At 47.3% G+C, this 21,773-nt stretch overlaps 2 protein-coding genes across 9 annotated transcripts in view; one reads left to right on the forward strand and one right to left on the reverse strand.

Annotated features, from left to right (window-relative positions):
* The window catches only part of b3gat2 (beta-1,3-glucuronyltransferase 2 (glucuronosyltransferase S)), a 40,770-nt gene extending 37,440 nt beyond the window's left edge, over window positions 1-3,330 (forward strand). The window contains exon 4 of the mRNA XM_071380360.1: window positions 907-3,330. Coding sequence (XP_071236461.1) covers window positions 907-993 — 87 coding nt within the window. The 3' untranslated portion in view covers window positions 994-3,330. The remainder of the gene's footprint in view (window positions 1-906) is intronic.
* Window positions 3,122-21,773, reverse strand: part of smap1 (small ArfGAP 1) — an 82,531-nt gene continuing 63,879 nt past the window's right edge. For all 8 annotated transcript variants that reach the window (XM_071380359.1, XM_071380357.1, XM_071380358.1 and 5 more), the window contains 3 exons: window positions 10,127-10,340; window positions 7,925-8,238; window positions 3,122-4,752 (listed from right to left, as the gene is read on the reverse strand). In XM_071380359.1, coding sequence (XP_071236460.1) covers window positions 4,615-4,752; window positions 7,925-8,238; window positions 10,127-10,340 — 666 coding nt within the window. In that variant the 3' untranslated portion in view covers window positions 3,122-4,614. The remainder of the gene's footprint in view (window positions 4,753-7,924; window positions 8,239-10,126; window positions 10,341-21,773) is intronic.

A 21,773-nucleotide genomic window follows, 5' to 3' on the forward strand; every position in this document is an offset into this window, starting at 1 on the left:
CAACCTCTCCCATTTTATTACAGATGGGCTCTAACTAGATTCTACCTCAACCTCTCCCATTTTATTACAGATGGGCTCTAACTAGATTCTACCTCAACCTCTCCCATTTTATTACAGATGGGTTCAAATTACATTCTACCTCAACCTCCCATTTTATTACAGATGGGTTCTAACTAGATTCTACCTCAACCTCTCCCATTTTATTACAGATGGGCTCTAACTAGAATCTACCTCAACCTCTCCCATTTTATTACAGATGGGCTCTAACTAGATTCTACCTCAACCTCTCCCATTTTATTACAGATGGGTTCAAATTACATTCTACCTCAACCTCCCATTTTATTACAGATGGGTTCTACCTTAGATTCTACCTCAAATCGGCACTACAGACCAGACTAGAATATTGCAGAATTTTATGAGAGAGAATGAGAGCGACATGGAGAGAAGGGAAGAGGTGAAATAAGAGGGAAGGGATTTAGGAGAGGAACAATAGAATGAACACAAACCTATGCCTGCTTCACTGGCTGCAGCATTTGTCTCGTTAGATATGCAAAACGGCCCAATTAGCAGCCCCGTGTGCAGGAAAGGACATGTTCCACCTGAGTGGAGCCGGGAACGGATGGCACTGCACACCAACCATCCATCACTGTGTATGTGTGTGAACACAAATTACTGGGTTGGAAATAGAAGTGAGGCACTTTCCATGTACTACAGTAAAAGGTAGAACTATCAGTCTATTCGGTCTGATCCACTCCCTTTCTGTCACAAAAAGCTTTTTCTTGAATATTTTAACAAAGGCACCATTCCATTTCATAGTTGGCTCAGTGATATAGTGTAAGTTATGCATCTATCTGGTGTGTGCTCATCAGAGAACACACACACTAACCCGCTCTCCCCCTCTCTCAGGTGTTGGTGTGGCACACTCGTACAGAGAAGGTGAATCTGGGCAACGAGCCCAGACATCGACAGGACAGTGTGGTTATCGAGGTCTAAGGGGTGGGATAACCAAGGAGGAATAAGCAAGCTCATTGGTCAGACAGACTGACAGTAATTTCTTGAACTACACTACTGACATCACCTTGCTTGACCATAACCTTGATATGGATTACACTATGATGGACAGGACTTTGGACCAATTGCATGGATGGGAACTGCTGCCTGAATGTTGTGAATGGCTCAATGAGATCCCGGACCTCAAAGGGGACCATAATGCACTGGGGTGACCATTGCTTTCCCAGGGGACTCTGCTCTCGTACTGCAATGTGGCCCAGTCCCTTATAAAAAGTGACTTCCTATGAAGTATGCAGGCTAAACAAGACTGTCTGTCTGTCTGTCTACATGTATGTGTGTATGTAAACTCAGCAACAAAAAAAACCATCCCCTTTTCAGGACCCTGTCTTTCAAAGATAATTTGTAAAAATCCAAATAACTTCACAGATCTTCATTGTAAAGGGTTTAAACACTGTTTCCCATGCTTGTTCAATGAACCATAAACAATTTATGAACATGCACCTGTGGAATGGTCGTTAAGATGCTAACAGCTTACAGACGGTAGGCAATTAAGGTCACAGTTATGAAAACTTAGGACACTAAAGAGGCCTTTCTACTGACTCTGAAAAGCACAAAAAGAAAGATGCCCAGGGTCCCTGCTCATCTGCGTGAACGTGTCTTAGGCATGCTGCAAGGAGGCATGAGGACTGCAGATGTGGCCAGGGCAATAAATTGCAATGTCCGTACTGTGAGACGCCTAAGACAGCGCTACAGGGACACAGGGCGGACAGCTGATCTTCCTCGCAGTGGCAGACCACATGTAACAACACCTGCACAGGATCGGTACATCCGAACATCACACCTGCGGGACAGGTATAGGATGGCAACAACAACTGCCCGAGTTACACCAGGAACGCACAATCCCTCCATCAATGCTCAGACTGTCCGCAATAGGCTGAGAGGGGCTGGACTGAGGGCTTGTATGCCTGTTGTAAGGTGGGTCCTCACCAGACATCACCGGCAACAATGTCGCCTATGGGCACAAACCCAACGTCGCTGGACCAGACAGGACTGGCAAAAAGTACTCTTCACTGACGAGTCGCGGTTTTGTCTCACCAGGGGTGATGGTCGGATTCGCGTTTATCGTCGAAGGAATGAGCGTTACACCGAGGCCTGTACTCTGGAGCGATTTGGAGGTGGAGGGTCCGTCGTGGTCTGGGGCGGTGTGTCACAGCATCATCGGACTGAGCTTGTTGTCACTGCAGGCAATCTCAACACTGTGCATTACAGGGAAGACATCCTCCTCCTTCATGTGGTACCTTTCCTGCAGGCTCATCCTGACATGACCCAGCATGACAATGCCACCAGCCATACTGCTCGTTCTGTGGGTGATTTCCTGTAAGACAGGAATGTCAGTGTTCTGCCATGGCCAGCGAAGAGCCCGGATCTCAAGCCCATTGAGTACGTCTGGGACCTGTTGAATCGGAGGGTGAGGGCTTGGCCCATTCCCCCCAGAAATGTCCGGGAACTTGCAGGTGCCTTGGTGGAAGAGTGGGGTAACATCTCACAGCAAGAACTGGCAAATCTGGTGCAGTCCATGAGGAGATGCACTGCAGTACTTAATGCAGCTGGTGGCCAAACCAGATACTGACTTACTTTGATTTTGACCTCCCCTTTGTTCAGGGACACATTATTCCATTTTTGTTAGTCACATGTCTGTGGAACTTGTTCAGTTTATGTCTCAGTTGTTGAATCTTATGTCCATACAAATATTTACACTTTAAGTTTGCTGAAAATAAACGCAGTTGACAGTGAGAGGACGTTTCTTTTTTTGCTGAGTTTGTGTGTGTACCAGATCAGTGAGTATGAAACTGAACAATGTGTGTGTATGTCTGTAAAGACACACCAACAAGAACATGGGCCGTGATTAGTAGATCACCTGCTGGGTGTCGACTAACGATGGCCATTCGACATGCACAATCGTCGGGAAATGAACAGAAAATCTCTTCCGATGTTCTGTGGTCAGCGGCGACCGGACGGCCAACCCGCTACGCACGGCTAACATTCCGGTTGGTTTTCTTTGTCCTCAAGTGTCTGTGGGTCTGTGACACACTGGACCACAGAGACAAACTCCAGGAGTACAACTTTTATTCCAAATGACCCTCTTGTAAAAGCAGGAAAAAGAAAAGAAAAAACAACTTCACAATAAAAGAGTCATTGGACAAAAATGGTCACAATAGTTCATGGCTATTCACTGTTTAATGCACGGAAATAACATTTCTCTCTGTACTAGGCACCAGAAAATGTAAACACCACTAGAAATAAACCTGGAGGACATGCTGTGTGTATGAATTATCTTGTGTGTGTGTGAGAGAGTGTGTGTGTTCTCTTGAGTGTGTGTTCTCTTGTTATCACATGGCAGGGACCCTGTATGTGGATAGAATCTCCAACTTAGAACTACACTAAACACGGAATGTCTGTGTTTGATCTATTGTTTGTTGATTCCTAGTGCACCACCTATTTCCCCCTGCAGTATTTCTTCACCTTCTTTCCCCACTATAGAATCTATAAATTGACATAAAGCAGGATTAGACAGAGATTATGTCATCATAGAGGCCAGGAAGTAAGCACACGTGATGTTAAGCCAACTGTTCCAATCCCTGACAGCTCCATTAGGCTCCCAATGTCAACACACTTCCTGAATCATCTGGAGCTTTATGTCACCACTGGCATCATCTCTTTCTTCGTCGTATTCTGGTCCCCTCCCCCTCCCATTTCATGTAAGCTCCCTGCCCCACCGACTGTAGTCCAGGTTTATTTGCCTCAAACTAATGCCTGATTCACACTAAATTGCCACCCCGAACCATACTGTGCTGGCTCAGATAATAGAGTCTTTTCACTGTCATTTCCAGCAACTATGGTGGATGCGTAACCAGGCCAGCCCAGTACGGCTTGGCTTTATAGTGTCAATCAGACAGATCTGTGCTTCTTCTTGTTCTGCACACAACAAAACACCACAGTAAGATGGCAGAACACAACCTCACTGGGGGGGGGGCTATATCTCACACACATACAGTAATACAGTACTGGATCATACAATGTCTTGCTACAGGAGCTCTGAATGTACAGAGGGGAGTACAGTATAATATACGCACATGATATTAATTGGGGGGGTGGGGTGGTCACCAACATGTTATCCATATCTCTCCATTTAAATATCTATTTACTCACTATCGGTTTTGGTAATGATATATTATTATTATTAGACGCTTGTATTATTGGTCCAGCAGCTTTTCTCTTTCACCAATATGTTTTTTTTTTAAACAAAAGAAAAAAAGGTCAAAAGAAGAAAGTAAAAGTCCCAAGTAAAAAGATGAACACACAGCTGCCAGTCTGTTTTCACCCGAGACTCCGCCCCCTTGCCCTTTGACCCTCAGCACACAGAGGGAGAGAGGGGTCTCTAAAGGAATGATAAACGGAGAGGAGGGAGAACAGTGGAGCAGTCCATAGATTGCCCCATGTGCGTTGTTTCCTGTTTTGCAGTTGGTGAGTGAGGGTTAAGGAGGAGATTTGGGGTGACATGGTTGTTCTGCCTCCCTCTCCCATTCTCCCCCCTCCCCTCCCTCACTTCCACAGCTGGGTACTGAGGGTCTGGCCCGAGGGAGGACCCACCCCCCCACCCATGGGAGCACCTGGTGGAACAAAGCCGGGTGGCGCTGCCACACCACCACTCATGGCGATGCCCGATATCTGCTGGGTCATCTGAGAGAGATAAGAGATAAAGAGACATGGTGTGTGAGAGAGGCAGAGAAAGAGAGGAGGGAGGGGCAGAGAAAATAGAGACCGTTAGAGGGTTGGACAAACCATTTAGACAATTCTAGAATGACAGCAACAACCAGCTTAAAGGGATACTTCGGGAGTTTGATAATGAGGCCCTTTATCTACTTTCCCCAGAGTCCGATGAACTTGTGGATACCATTTTTATGTCTCTGTGTCCAGTATTTTTATTTTTTTAATTTTATTTAACCTTTATTTAACCAGGAAGGGCTCATTGAGATTTAAAATCTCTTTTTCAAGAGCATCCTGGCCAAGACAGGCAGCAACAAGTCATTACAAAAATTACAGACAAACAACATGAAAAACTACAAGTAATCTAGTAAAAACCATTGAATTCACAAGAGTATAACAAAATCAAAAACAGCAAATTAAAAACATTGACAGGTCAGGGAATCGGCGTCAAAATCCTTCATCAGTGATTTAAAAACACCAAATCGGGACAAGTTCTTCCAGTTTAAAAGTAATTTGTAAGGTGTTCCAAGACGATGGCGCAGAGTACATAAAAGCCCTTTTACCAAATTCAGTTCGGACATTTGGAACAGTTAGCAGGATAAAGTCCAGCGAACGAAGAGAGTACCCACCACATTTCTGAACAATAAAAATGCCCAAATAAAAAGGTAGTAAACCCAAAATGGCTTTGTAAATAAAAGTATACCAGTGACTGAGCCTACGAGTGACTAGAGAAGGCCAGCCAACCCTGGTATACAAAGTGCAGTGGTGCGTAAGGGTTTTGCAGTTTAAAATAAATCTCAAAGTGCCATGGTAAAGAGTGTCAATTGATCTCAAACACTGAGCGGAAGCATTCATATATAAAATATCCCCATAGTCTAGTAAAGGCATAAATGCAGCTGATACTAGCCTCTTTCTGGCTTCAAAAGAAAAACAGGCCTTATTCCTAAAATAAAATCCCAATTTCAGCTTCAATTTTTTTGTAAGTTGTTGAATATGCAATTTAAAAGAGAGGCCGTCATCAATTAGAATTCCAAGATATTTATATGAGGTTACAACCTCAATCTCCTTGCCCTGACAGGTAGTAATAGGTGAAAGGTTCAGAGGTCTATTTCTTGCATTAGAGAACACCATTAGTTTAGTTTTGTCAGTATTGAGGATAAGCTTCAAATGACACAAGGTATGTTGCACAGTATAAAAAGCAGTTTGCAAATTCTGGAAAACTTTTGTAAGAAACGAGGCACAACAGTAAATAACAGTATCATCAGCATAAAAGTGAAGTTGTGCATTTTGCACATTTTGCCAATTTTTTGTCATTTATATAAATAGTGAATAAGAGAGGACCAAGTACAGAGCCTTGGGGCATACCAGTAAGGACAGACAATTTCACAGACATAAGCCCATCAAATTGAGTGCACTGAGTTCTATCAGACAGATAGTTAGCAAACCATGCAACTGCATGCTCCCCCGAAAGACCTACACTCAACAATCTCTGCCTTAGTATAGCATGATCAACTGTATCAAAACCCTTAGAGAGATCAATAAAAAGTGAGACAGTGCTGTTTTTTGTCAAGGGCTTCAGTGATATCATTTAAAACCTTCATGGCTGCTGTAATTGTGCTATGCTTCTTCCTGAAGCCCGATTGGTACATTGATAAAATAGAGTTAGTAAATAAAAACTATTTTAGCTGTTCACTAACAACGGTTTCAAGTATTTTCACCAGGGGTGACAGCTTTGAGATTGGCCTATAATTATTTAAAAGAGTTGGATCTCCCCCTTTTAAAAGTGGTAGGACAAATGCTGATTTCCAGATCTTTGGAATTTCATTACATTCCAGGGTTAGATTGAACAGATATGTAAGTGGTTCAGCTATGAAATCAGCTGCCAGATTTAAAAAGCAGCGATCCAAAAGATCAGGACCTGCAGGCTTTCTCTGATTTAAGGATTTCAGGGCTTTATGTACCACCTGCACTGAGAATGGCAAAAAGCTAAAGGTTTGACCAGCTCTCACTGATTCATCCACACAGGGTTGTACAGAGACAGAGGACACTGGTTCATCCACACAGGGTTGTACAGAGACAGAGGACACTGGTTCATCCACACAGGGTTGTACAGACAGAGGACACTGAATCAAACAGCCTACCAGATGATACAAAGTGCTCATTGAAACAATTCAGCATTTCAGTTTTGTCATATATAGCAACAGAGTCCTTCAAAACACATGACGGTAATTCATTAACATTACTGTTACCAGACATAGACTTAATAGCTTTCCAAAACGTTCTAGGGTCATTCAGGTTATCAGTGGTAACAGACATAAAATATTCAGACTTGGCCTTCCTGAGAAGAAAAGAACACTTGTTTCGTAACTGCCTAAAAATAAGCCAATCAGCATCAGAACAAGATTTCCTAGCTTTAGCCCAGGCTAGATTATGGTCGTGAATAATACAAGACAGCTCAGAAGTATGAAGTCATTTAGAAGTAGATACGTGAGCCACTGCTAATTAGCATTAGCGCAATGACTGGAAATGGGTATTTACTGGCTTGCTATCAGATGACTGGAATTTTATTTCCTTACTGCATGTGTAAAGGACCGGATAGAGTATACCCTCCTCTCATCTCTTTAGTCCTCAGTCAGTCCATCTCCCTCCCATCCCCCTTGCCCATTTCTGCTCTGCCTCTCCTGCCACTGTCCAGTCTTGGCTATCTAATCCATTAGAAATGCCCTTGCAGCAGTAGAATTATTGGCTTGTCTGAGATGTGGGTGTGTGTGGGTGGGTGTGTGTGTGTGTGTGTGTAGCCCAGACAAGCCTAATGATTCGAGAGTACTTTTGAGTAGCCCCCCCCCACCAACCATCCTTCCCAACCCCCACCCATAGGTTAAAAGCCCAACAGCACGCCCTGAACCCATTACAGTACACACACGACCATATCATGTACCGCACCGAGGCAGAGTGTGTGTGTGTTTGATGTCTTGTCAGTGGGAGCAGAGTGATTTATGATCTCTCATTAACCTCCTGCAGTCGTCAGGAAAATGACAATGCTCACACACAGAGGTCGGGTAAAGCTACAGAGAGACACACAGAGGAGGGAATGAGAAGAGAATTTCACACATGCTCACCCACTGTGTGTGTATGTGTTTATTACCTGGTTCACATTCCACTGGCCCTGCTGTTGCTGCTGCATGGCGGCGTACATCTGGGGAGTCCCCGCCCCCGCTGGCATAGCTCCGCCCGGAGGCCCCATCATGCCTTGCTGCATACCCATGTAACCGCCGTTGGGCATCGCCATACCGACCATCATGCCAGAGTTCTGCCCCATCATGGCTCCTCCTCCCTGGGGCATAACACAGGCCGTCATGGTTGTGGGTGGCGCTCCTGGGTAAGTCTGGAAGTTAGGCTGTCCGGAGGGCTGGCTGGGGAACTGCTGCATCGGAGGCTGGCCCATATACATAGCAGCAGCTGGAGGAGAGGACACACACACACACACACACACACACACACACACACACACACACACACACACACACACACACACACACACACACACACACACACACACACACACACACACACACACACACACAGAGAGAGAAAGCATTTGGGTCAACACTTAATATCAGCAGAGGAAAAACATTCTCAAGGTTACGTCCACTAGATTTCTCCTGCAGCAACGCTACATAAAGAATAGGTTCACTCAGCTACAGTTGAAGTCGCAAGTTTACATACACCTTAGCCAAATACATTTAAACTCAGTTTTTCACAATTTCTGACACTTAATCCAAGTAAAAATTCCATGTTTTAGGATCACCACTTGATTTTAAAAATGTGAAATGTCAGAATAATAGAGAGAATGATTTATTTCAGCTTTATTTATTTCATCACATTCCCAGTGGGTCAGAAGTTTACATACACTCAATTAGTATTTGGTAGCATTGCCTTGAAATTGTTTAACTTGAGTCAAACGTTTCGGGTAGGCTTCCACAAGCTTCCCACAATAAGTTGGGTGAATTTTGGCCCATTCCTCCTGACAGAGCTGGTGTAACGGAGTCAGGTTTGTAGGCCTCCTTGCTCGCACACGCTTTTTCAGTTCTTCCCACAAATTTTCTATAGGATTGAGGTCAGGGCTTTGTGATGGCCACTCCAATACCTTGACTTTGTTGTCCTTAAGCCATTTTGCAACAACTTTGGAAGTATGCTTGGGGTCATTGTCTATTTGGAAGACCCATTTGCGACCAAGCTTTAACTTCCTGACTGATGTCTTGAGATGTTGCTTCAATATATCCACATACTTTTCCTGCCTCATGATGCAATCTATTTTGTGAAGTGCACCAGACCCTCCTGCAGTAAAGCACCCCCACAACATGATGCTGCCACCCCCATGCTTCACGGTTGGGATGGTGTTCTTCGGCTTGCAAGCATCCCTCTTTTTCCTCCAAACATAACGATGGTCATTATGGCCAAACAGTTCTATTTTTGTTTCATCAGACCAGAGAACATTTCTCCAAAAAGTCCCCATGTGCAGTTGCAACCGTAGTCTGGCTTTTTATGGCGGTTTTGGAGCGGTGGCTTCTTCCTTGCCGAGCGGCCTTTCAGTTTATGTCGAAATATAGGACTCGTTTTACTGTGGATATAGATACTTTTGTACCTGTTTCCTCCAGCATCTTCACAAGGTCCTTTGCTGTTGTTTTGGGATTGATTTGCAATTTTCGCACCAAAGTACGTTCATCTCTAGGAGACAGAATGCGTCTCCTTCCTGAGCGGTATGACGGCTGCGTGGTCCCATGGTGTTTATACTTGAGTACTATTGTTTGTACAGATGAACGTGGTACCTTCAGGCATTTGGAAATTGCTCCCAAGGATGAACCAGACTTGTGGAGGTCTACAATTATTTTTCCTGAGGTCTTGGCTGATTTCTTTAGATTTTCCCATGATGTCAAGCAAAGAGGCACTGAGTTTGAAGGTAGGCCTTGAAATACATCCACAGGTACACCTCCAATTGACTCAAATAATGTCAATTAGCCTATCAGAAGCTTCTAAAGCCATGACATAATTTTCTGGAATTTTCCAAGCTGTTTAAAGGTACAGTCAACTTAGTGTATGTAAACTTCTGACCCACTAGAATTGTGATATAGTAAATTATAAGTGAAATAATCTGTCTGTAAACAATGAATGGAAAAATTACTTGTGTCATGCACAAAGTAGATGACCTAACCGACTTGCCAAAACTATAGTTCGCTAACAAGAAATTTGTGGAGTGATTGAAAAACAAGTTTTAACAACTCCAACCTAAGTGTATGTAAACTTCCGACTTCAACTGTATGTATGTATGTACTGTATGTTGCATTACCTGGGGCAGCAGGCTGTGGGCTGACCGTGGTGTTGCTGTAGAGGGAGAGGATGGAGTCCTTGGAGAGGGGTTTCTTGGCCCCCTCCTCCGTCTTGGTGCTGCTACTGTTCTTCTCACTGAAGAGATCTAGATTAGCCTGGGGGCCAGCAGCACCCCCCGATCCCCCCGCGGACGCCGCTACTGCTGGGGCGCCTGGGGATGCACTGGAGACCGCCTGGAGGGACAGAACAACGCATAGGAACAGAGAGAATGTGTGTGTGTGTTTGTGAGATAGATCTATGGCCAAATTGATTTACTGAAGCCAACCTGCATGAGCAGAATGCACAAACACACATACATGCATGCACACACACACAACGTAGAGGTAGTACGACTGACTGGCAGCGCTTAAAAAAAGGAGAGAGCGACAAATAAAAGGAAGAGAAGAGGTATTGTCACCTTAAGTGAGATGGATGACATGAATTAGACTGGTGCAGAAGAGAGAGATGAATAGAGCGAGAACGAGGCTGAGAAGACACACACACCCTTTATAAAACCTTTTAACCGTTGTCACAGCCCCCGTCATCGCATATACATGTTGAAAATGGCAGATTTTGTCATTGATAAGCGTTTAAATTGGAATGCGTTGGCGGTACAGCAACATGCTATACATGACGTCAGAGCTCAGGCTCTGCGCCACACCGCGCTATAATGGTTTTGACTGACAGCATTTATAAACTTGAGCACCGCACGTGCGGTTACCCCCAATACCTTTACCCATTTGTTTTCTGAGTGGATGTGTTCTGAAAGATGAGACGTGGAGTATTATAATAAATACCGCTTTGATGTCATACAAGCAAACCACACACCCATGAGTCCAAATGTGCACTTCACGTTTCCATATTTGAAAACTCATGTCATTTACAGTATCAACGTTTACGATCACTGTATTTGATCCAGTTACAAGGATGACATGCGTTACGTCCTGGGTTGTCCTGAACACAACGAGCCTGTTTGTCGTATTGTGAAGATAATTTGCCACGGAACACGTACATGAATGCACTCCTGACTCCATTCTATGTGCACCAAAATGACAATCTGTTTGTCTGAAGTGCCTTTGGAAAGCCTGACACTGTAAGATCTTATTTTAGAACTTAGCTAGCTATCTTGGCAATAGAATACGCTTTCAAATTATGCCCACCTGACCCAGATTGCGATAGATAACAGTTTGCGTAAAAAAACAACAGTAATTGTGTTAAGGTGCGGATGCAGGGCTGTGTTCCAAACAAAATAATACAAGTGTGCTTGCTTCAGTTCCTCAACAGAAAAGCTAGAAGCTCAGAAAAAGCACCTTATAGTTAAGGTCCTTTCCTAGAGTCAAAAGGTACATTGAAAGGTGTGTGACCACTTGGAGACACCAGTTAGTTCTCTAACTCAAACCCTGCTAATCACTTTTCTTATCTGGCACCTGCTCCAAAATGTCAATGAATATTTGTGATGTTACTGGATGTATCCAGAGTATTTTCAGATTTCATTATTGAACAAAAATGCACATCAAATCAACAGTGTGATGTTTGGATTCGGTCTTGTGTCAGGTGAACTGTGGTGTCCTCACCTTTGGTCTGATAATTACCCCATCATCTCCAAAGTGTTCTCCATCAATTGCTACCATGGTCATGCATATAGTTATTCTGTTAGAAAAGTTTCCATTTGGCCCTATCCATACAGGCCAATCTCCACGAGTGTCAGGGCTTAAATACGCAAACATACCTACCCACACAGACACCCGTTAAGTCTAATGGATGGGGATGGAGAAAGGGTGGCGTAAAATATGTGTATGTGCGTAGGAAGGGCTAAGATAGAGGCTGCAATGAGGAAGAGAGGCAACGGGGAGAGGACAGGGGAAATGAGAGGAGCGATAGAGAGGAGGGAAGAAGGGAGAGAGGAGGGAGTCAGTTCATGAATAAGGCGAGACAGGAGGGAAGTTGCGCGATGACGGAGCTTTTACGCGCATGTACACACGCGCCACAGGAAGGGCTCTGTGTGTGGTGGCATTCGGCTGCTTAGCAGGCGGCGCTGCTCTCCCAGTCTCTCTGCAGTCTCTCTGACTGGGGAACGAGGGAGCAGGAGAAAAGAGGGGGGAACGAAGTAGAAAAGCAGTGACTCATACTTACACACCTGTACACATGGCCTCGTACAAACAGACGAACTGAGTCCGAGACAGACAGTGGTGATTAAACACACAAACGTGTACTATTCATGAGCATGACCTTTTACTGTCTGCGCACACACACACATACACACATACACACTCACTCACTATACTAGGGCCGAGACAGATGAAGGTGACAGGCTCTGGAGCGTTGCAATATGTATCAGTGTGCTATAAATACCCAGGCATTTGCATGTGGCCCAAAAAGAAGCGTTTTCCTAACGTTAGATGTGTGTTTGTGTCTGACTGCCTTCTGGATCAGTAGTGATATAAGAGTAGGAGAGGGAGGGAGGGGTGTGTGTCTGGGCAATGTGGAGGGAATAAAGAGATGGTAGTGGAAGAAAATCAGCAGGGACTGTACATAGTGGACACAGACATGCACACAACACACACAGATCTGTGCATGGCTGGACTCCCACTCTAACACCAGTATCCGTGTTATACTCCCCTCTGTTGATTCTCCACAAAGCTGTGAATTAGAAGTGGCATTTCCATTCAACAGCCTTTTCCCACCGTGTCAGTATTCATATACTTCTACATTCAGACCCACAAATACTTAGCAGCGTGTGTTCCAGCCTGCCCGAATCTGGCAGAACACACACACACACACTAACCCCCTCTGATACACCATCTGCAGCCGACAATCCTACTGAGCAGAAGGTTGTGTGTGTATGTGCGTGCACGTAATACGTCTGTATGTGTACGGAGGGGGGGGTTATTTTACTGAACACAGACCTGGCCACGGAACAGAGAGAGGGGGGGGGGGGTATTTTACTGAACACAGACCTGGCCACGGAACAGAGAGAGGGGGGGGGGGGTTATTTTACTGAACACAGACCTGGCCACGGAACAGAGAGGGGGGGGGGGGGGGGGGTATTTTACTGAACACAGACCTGGCCACGGAACAGAGAGAGAGGAGGGGGGGTTATTTTACTGAACACAGACCTGGCCACGGAACAGAGAGAGGGGGGGGGGGGGGGTTATTTTACTGAACACAGACCTGGCCACGAAACAGAGAGAGAGGAGGGGGGGTTATTTTACTGAACACAGACCTGGCCACGGAACAGAGAGAGGGGGGGGGGTTATTTTACTGAACACAGACCTGGCCACGGAACAGAGAGAGGGGGGGGGGGTATTTTACTGAACACAGACCTGGCCACGGAACAGAGAGGGGGGGGGGGGGGGGTATTTTACTGAACACAGACCTGGCCACGGAACAGAGAGAGAGGAGGGGGGGTTATTTTACTGAACACAGACCTGGCCACGGAACAGAGAGAGGGGGGGGGGGGGTTATTTTACTGAACACAGACCTGGCCACGGAACAGAGAGAGGGGGGGGGGGGGGTTATTTTACTGAACACAGACCTGGCCACGAAACAGAGAGAGAGGAGGGGGGGTTATTTTACTGAACACAGACCTGGCCACGGAACAGAGAGAGGGGGGGGGGGGGGGTTATTTTACTGAACACAGACCTGGCCACGGAACAGAGAGAGGGGGGGGGGGGGTTATTTTACTGAACACAGACCTGGCCACGGAACAGAGAGAGGGGGGGGGTTATTTTACTGGACACAGAACAGAGAGAGGGGGGGGATATTTTACTGAGCACAGACCTGGCCAGGGAAGAGAGAGGAGGGGGGGTTATTTTACTGAACACAGACCTGGCCAGGGAAGAGAGAGAGGGGGGGTTATTTTACTGAGCACAGACCTGGCCAGGGAAGAGGGGGGGGGGGGGGGCTTATTTTACTGAGCACAGACCTGGCCAGGAAACAGAGAGAGAGGAGGGGGGGTTATTTTACTGAACACAGACCTGGCCACGGAACAGAGAGAGGGGGGGGGGGGGGGGGTATTTTACTGAACACAGACCTGGCCACGGAACAGAGAGAGGGGGGGGGGGTTATTTTACTGAACACAGACCTGGCCACGGAACAGAGAGAGGGGGGGGGGTTATTTTACTGAGCACAGACCTGGCCAGGGAAGAGAGAGGAGGGGGGGTTATTTTACTGAACACAGACCTGGCCAGGGAAGAGGGGGGGGGGGGGGGGGTTATTTTACTGAACACTGACCTGGCCAGGGAAGAGAGAGAGGGGGGGGTTATTTTACTGAGCACAGACCTGGCCAGGGAAGAGGGGGGGGTTATTTTACTGAGCACAGACCTGGCCAGGGAAGAGGGGGGGGGGGTTGTTTTACTGAACACAGACCTGGCCAGGGAAGAGGGGGGGGGGGGTTGTTTTACTGAACACAGACCTGGCCAGGGAAGAGAGAGAGGGGGGGGGGTTGTTTTACTGAACACAGACCTGGCCAGGGAAGAGGGGGGGGGGGGGGGGGTTGTTTTACTGAACACAGACCTGGCCAGGGAAGAGGGGGGGGGGGGTTGTTTTACTGAACACAGACCTGGCCAGGGAAGAGGGGGGGGGGGGGTTGTTTTACTGAACACAGACCTGGCCAGGGAAGAGAGAGAGGGGGGGGGGTTGTTTTACTGAACACAGACCTGGCCAGGGAAGAGGGGGGGGGGGGGGGGGTTGTTTTACTGAACACAGACCTGGCCAGGGAAGAGGGGGGGGGGGGTTGTTTTACTGAACACAGACCTGGCCAGGGAAGAGGGGGTGGGGGGGGGGGGGTTGTTTTACTGAACACAGACCTGGCCAGGGAAGGAAGGGGGCAGTTTGAAAGACTAATAACCGACAGGTGGGAGAACACCATCTCTCCGCCTGTGTTATTCCAGAATATTCAGAGGGAAAAAGGGTCGTTGGTTGAAAAGCTGGGGATAACACAAATCCCAGGTCATGGAGATCTGTAATCACATTTTCAGAATTGACATACTGGAGATAGAATCCACACCAGAATCCTGGTTGATAGTGGAGGGAAAGCAGAGCAACGCTGTCTAGTGTATGGCTGTGTGTACCACAGCTCAAACCAGTAGCACAAACCAACCATAGGCAGCCAGTAGGAAAGTGTGTATTCATGTGTATTCTTTCATTGTGTGTCTGGATTCCTTCCATGTGCAAACAGTGCAGATGTGTTGTGTGTGTCTACATGAACAGAATACAGGCAGGGAGGGAGAGACAGAGATGGGAAAGGAAGGGGAGCGGGGAAGGAAAGAGGAAGCAAGGATGGAGGAATGGCGGGAAGGAGGAGAGGGTTGGAGAGCAGATGGAGGGAGGGGAGGGGCTGAGAGAGAGAAGGCAGGTTGGGGTTGGTAACAGCGGCAGTTGGAGATGCTGGTACCAACCACCCATAATTGCTCTTCATGCTCAGAGTCAGGACTGTGCTGTGTCCTGGGTTGTGCTGTGTCCATGCTCAGAGTCAGGACTGTGCTGTGTCCTGGGTTGTGCTCTGTCCATGCTCAGAGTCAGGACTGTGCTGTGTCCTGGGTTGTGCTGTGTCCATGCTCAGAGTCAGGACTGTGCTGTGTCCTGGGTTGTGCTGTGTCCATGCTCAGAGTCAGGACTGTGCTGTGTCCTGGGTTGTGCTCTGTCCATGCTCAGAGTCAGGACTGTGCTGTGTCCTGGGTTGTGCTGTGTCCATGCTCAGAGTCAGGACTGTGCTGTGTCCTGGGTTGTGCTGTGTCCATGCTCAGAGTCAGGACTGTGCTGTGTCCTGGGTTGTGCTGTGTCCATGCTCAGAGTCAGGACTGTGCTGTGTCCTGGGTTGTGCTGTGTCCATGCTCAGAGTCAGGACTGTGCTGTGTCCTGGGTTGTGCTCTGTCCATGCTCAGAGTCAGGACTGTGCTGTGTCCTGGGTTGTGCTCTGTCCATGCTCAGAGTCAGGACTGTGCTGTGTCCATGCTCAGAGTCAGGACTGTGCTGTGTCGGCGTGCAGCCGGTGTATGCTGTGAGCCGTGAAACAAGAAAGGGGAGATCTGTGTGTGTGTGTGTGTGTGTGTGTGTGTCGGCAGTGGAGAGCCAAGGGAGTTTGGAAGTGGGATGAAGGGAGTGGTGGGGGAATGACTGTGGCACCTATCAAACACACCTCATTCACAAATGCTTTATTTAGCCATCACTCCATCGCTCGTTCTCCACTGCTGTTCTCAGACTGGGAGACAGCTGAGTGAGGAAAATACTCTGTGTGCTCAGTCTCTGTACCATGTTCAGACTATCCTCTCTCTCCCTCAGTCTCTGTACCATGTTCAGACTATCCTCTCTCTCCCTCAGTCTCTGTACCATGTTCAGACTATCCTCTCTCTCCCTCAGTCTCTGTACCATGTTCAGACTATCCTCTCTCTCCCTCAGTCTCTGTACCATGTTCAGACTATCCTCTCTCTCCCTCAGTCTCTGTACCATGTTCAGACTATCCTCTCTCCTCCTCAGTCTCTGTACCATGTTCAGACTATCCTCTCTCCTCCTCAGTCTCTGTACCATGTTCAGACTATCCTCTCTCCTCCTCAGTCTCTGTACCATGTTCAGACTATCCTCTCTCCTCCTCAGTCTCTGTACCATGTTCAGACTATCCTGTCTCCTCCTCAGTCTCTGTACCATGTTCAGACTATCCTCTCTCTCCCTCAGTCTCTGTACCATGTTCAGACTATCCTCTCTCTCCCTCAGTCTCTGTACCATGTTCAGACTATCCTCTCTCTCCCTCAGTCTCTGTACCATGTTCAGACTATCCTCTCTCTCCCTCAGTCTCTGTACCATGTTCAGACTATCCTCTCTCTCCCTCAGTCTCTGTACCATGTTCAGACTATCCTCTCTCTCCCTCAGTCTCTGTACCATGTTCAGACTATCCTCTCTCTCCCTCAGTCTCTGTACCATGTTCAGACTATCCTCTCTCTCCCTCAGTCTCTGTACCATGTTCAGACTATCCTCTCTCTCCCTCAGTCTCTGTACCATGTTCAGACTATCCTCTCTCTCCCTCAGTCTCTGTACCATGTTCAGACTATCCTCTCTCTCCCTCAGTCTCTGTACCATGTTCAGACTATCCTCTCTCTCCCTCAGTCTCTGTACCATGTTCAGACTATCCTCTCTCTCCCTCAGTCTCTGTACCATGTTCAGACTATCCTCTCTCTCCCTCAGTCTCTGTACCATGTTCAGACTATCCTCTCTCTCCCTCAGTCTCTGTACCATGTTCAGACTATCCTCTCTCTCCCTCAGTCTCTGTACCATGTTCAGACTATCCTCTCTCTCCCTCAGTCTCTGTACCATGTTCAGACTATCCTCTCTCTCCCTCAGTCTCTGTACCATGTTCAGACTATCCTCTCTCTCCCTCAGTCTCTGTACCATGTTCAGACTATCCTCTCTCTCCCTCAGTCTCTGTACCATGTTCAGACTTCTCTCTCTCTCTCTCTCTCTCTCTCTCTCTCGGTGCATGCTGGGTGTTTTTGGAGTCTGAGTGTTTGGTGTGGAAAGCTCTATCCTAACTAACTTTCTTGATTCTTTTCTTTACATGTTATTTTCTATGGTGGAGGGTTAATGCAATATTTGTTTTTGGCGGTATCCAAAGTTTTTTTTTCAAAGTTAGGGTGGAAGAGGACAGAGTAACTTTCCTGGGGGTTGGAAGGTGTAGTGTGCGCAATGGCTTCTCAGCCTAGCGCGGAGGAGACGCTGTCTATACAGCATGGATTCAGGTGTGTTCCTGAGAACGGAGTTAAGGTGGAGGAGGTTCTGCTCGCGGTCGGTGAACAGGTAGGAGCTGAGTTTATACATTCTGCTTCTAGAATGAACAAAGCTGTGGTTGTGTTCATGAAAAGGGCTAATTTGGTCGGTAGGCTAATTGCTAGCGGAATATTTGTAAGGGATGTGTTGGTGTCAATTTCACCTCTCTCTACCCCTTCAACAAGAGTTGTAGTGGCAAATTTGCCTCCGTTTATCACGGATGATCAAATTAGGAAAGAGCTGAGTCGTTTTGGTAAGTTTGCTAGCGGTTTCCGTGTACTGTCAGCAGGGTTTCAGGCAGATGCCGTTAAACACGTTGTTTCGTTCCGGAGGCAAGTGTTTATGTTTCTGAACAACAACGAGCAACAGCTAAATGTGCATTTTAAAGTGAGGCATGGGGAGGGGCTCTATGCAGGTTTTGCCAGCACAGATAGTCTACGGTGTTTTGAATGTGGGGATTTGGGGCACAAGAGCTTTGCGTGCCCACATAAAGGCCGTAGACAAGGTGAGGATACAAGCGCAAATGGGGGAAATCGAGGTCAAAATGCAGGGGGTAAGGAGATGCAGACAGCAGAGGCTGGGCCTAGTCAGTCTAGAGATGGTGGTGTAGATGAGGCTGGGCCTAGTCAGGCTAGAGATGGTAGGGTAGTGGAGGCTGGGTCTAGTCAGGCTAGAGATGGTGGAGAAGCAGAGGCTGGGTCTAGTCAGGCTAGAGATGGTGGGGTAGCTGAGGCTGGGCCTAGTTATGCTATGGAGGGTGGTGTAGAGGGTGCTGGGTCTAGGCAGGCTATGGATGGTGGTATAGCAGAGGCTGAGTCTAGTCAAGCTATGGATGGTGGGGTAGCTGAGGCTGGCCCAAGTCATGCTATGGAGGGTGGTGTAGATGATGCTGGGCCGAGTCATGCTATGGAGGGTGGTGCAGATGATGCTGGGCCGAGTCATGCTATGGAGGGTGGTGTAGATGATACTGGGTCTAGTCAGGTTATTCTAGTGGATGAGGAGAGTATAGTGGGGAAGTGTAAGAGATTAGGGGGGGAGGAGGAGGGTGTCAAGAGGAAAAGGAAAAAGGGTGTGGACAAAGGCACCATGGAAATGTTGCCTGTTGCTGTGGGTGAGGCCCTAACCAGAGAGAAAGAGCAGGTGGTCAGGGTGGGAGATAGAGAAGAGGAGGAAAGTGAGTCTGAGGAAGAGGATGAGGAGTTATTTTTTTCAGACTCCTCTTCAATTGGCCCGGAGCTGACAGCCAGTCAACCAGAGGGGTCTAAGTACACGTTGAGAGAACTGACAAGGTTCCTGAATGAGACTAAGGGGAAAAAAGTTAATCTTGAGGCTTTTTTTCCTGATTCTAGAAAGTTTGTAAGATCAGTACAACATGCTATGAGAAATGAGGGGCATGGTGTCCTCTCACCCAAGAAACGGTTTAGGTTGAGGAAGTGGGTCACAACAGTGCGTAAAGGTTTACCTTCAGACACTGTTTAAATGTTTAATTTCTTACTGACACTGGGGCTTTTTGAGCTTTCCTATTGGTCTATTTCTCTGCTGGCTTTTCTCCCACTTCTTATGGAGACTCTTCGGGTAGGCTCGCTTAATATAAATGGTGCCAGAGATGCGGGAAAGAGGAGTGTGTTGGGTGAATATGTAAAACAAAAGAAAGTACAGGTGTTGTTTCTGCAGGAGACGCATAGTGATGTGGTGAATGAAGTAGATTGGGGGCTCTGGTGGAAAGGGGCAAGTGTGTTGAGCCATGGGACAAATCTTAGTGCAGGGGTGGCAGTCCTTTTTGCACCGGGTCTGGCTGTAAAAATTTGCTCCTCAAAGGAGGTGTGTAGGGGCAGGTTGCTTGTTGTTAAAGCAGAGATTAACAACATGGGTTTTGTCTTTATAAATGTGTATGCGCCTAACACAGGGAGAGAAAGAGGGGTTCTATTTGGGAGTCTTAGACAGGAACTCTCACAAGTAGCGCCTGAGGAGACGCTGGTGATCGGAGGTGACTGGAACTGTACAATGGATTTTACAAAAGACAGAAATGGGGAAGAGCCTCATTCAGTGTCAGTGGGAGTGTTAAGGGACATCTTTAATCAGTTTGACCTAGTGGATGTTTGGAGAACTAAACATCCAAACACAAGACAGTATACGTGGGTGAAGGTTTTTGGGGCTAGGGTGAGTGCAGCTCGACTTGATCGTTTTTACATGTCCAGGAATCAGAGCAATAGGCTGCTGGGTGCTACCATTCTCCCAGTGGGGTTTTCGGATCACCACATAACCATGGCTCGGCTGTCTATTTCACCAGGGCCCCGGCAGGCATCTTATTGGAAGTTCAATGTAAAGCTCTTACAAGATGCCACTTTTTGCTCAGGTTTCCAGACTTTTTGGGAAAGATGGGGGCAGCGAAGAGAGGAGTATGAGTCTCTGAGTCAATGGTGGGATGTGGGGAAAGTGCAAATTCGGCTTTTCTGTCAACAGTACACAGCTCTCTCATCCTCAGAGGCTAGGAGAGTATTGGGGGAACTAGAGCGGTGTATTAGTGAGATGGAGGTAGAGATGGTGGGGCAAGGCAATGTAGGCCTCCAGGCTAACTTAGCCGAATTACGTAGGGACCTGGGTAGTTTTTTCCAGGTTAAAGCAAAGGGAGCACTTGTAAGAGCTAGGTTCTCCATGCTCAAGGAGATGGATGCTCCCAGCTCCTTCTTCTTTGGTTTGGAAAGACAGAGCAGTGAAGCCAAGGGTATGCATTGTCTACGGCTGTCTGATGGGCGGGTGACCTCTGTGGTGGGGGAGATGCGGGAGCGGACTGTGGAGTTTTATACTGAATTGTATAGGGCAGAAATGTGTGATCCTATGTGTGCTCAGGTCTTGTTCGCAGGACTCCCTAAGCTCTCTCGGGCACAGAGGGATGAAATGGACATTCCTCTGTTGTCACATGAACTGGCAGAGGCCGTAACCCAGATGTCCCCCGGTCGTGCACCCGGGGTCGATGGACTTCCAGTGGAGTTTTACAAAAAATTCTGGGGAACTATTGGACAGGATTTCTTTTGCGTGTTGCGTGAATGCGTCGAGGTAGGAGAGTTGCCGATGAGCTGCCGTCGGGCGGCACTGACTCTCCTGCCCAAAAAAGGGGACTTGTGTGAACTTAAGAACTGGAGGCCTGTGGCATTACTCTGTGCGGACTATAAGATATTTGCCAAGGTCCTCTCTAACAGACTGAAGTCCCATCTGGACTCTATAATACACAAGGACCAGACATATTGTGTACCGGGACGCTCAATCACGGACAACTTGTTCTTGATTAGGGACATGTTGGACTTGTCGAGAGGTTCTAATGTGAACTTTGGACTGGTCTCTTTAGATCAAGAGAAGGCTTTTGATAGAGTGGATCATGAGTATCTGTTTAATGTGATGTCTGTGTTTGGGTTTGGGAAGAGCTTTGTGAACTGTGTGAAGCTGTTGTATGCTGGGGCGTCATGTATGGTTAAGGTGGGAGGGGCGCTCAGTAGGCCTGTCTGGGTGAGACGGGGCATTAGACAAGGATGCCCTCTATCTGGGCAGCTGTACACACTAGCCATTGAGCCTTTTTTAGGACTGCTACGCAGGAGACTGCAGGGAGTGTGCTGGACAGGCATGGATGTGGTGACAGGAATAGCAGTCTCAGCATATGCAGATGATGTTTCTGTGATGGTCAGGGATGGGCAAGATATGCAGGAGCTAGAGACCAGTCTGAAGGTGTACGAGGGAGCTTCATCAGCTAAGGTAAACTGGGGAAAGAGCAAAGCTCTGTTATGTGGGGCATGGGGGGATAGGGCTCCTCCTCTGCTTCCAGGGGGTTTGCAGTGGGGTTGTGAAGGGCTTAAAGTGTTGGGGGTGTACCTGGG

This window comes from Salvelinus alpinus, chromosome 32, assembly GCF_045679555.1.
Source record: "Salvelinus alpinus chromosome 32, SLU_Salpinus.1, whole genome shotgun sequence".
NCBI lineage: Eukaryota > Metazoa > Chordata > Actinopteri > Salmoniformes > Salmonidae > Salvelinus > Salvelinus alpinus.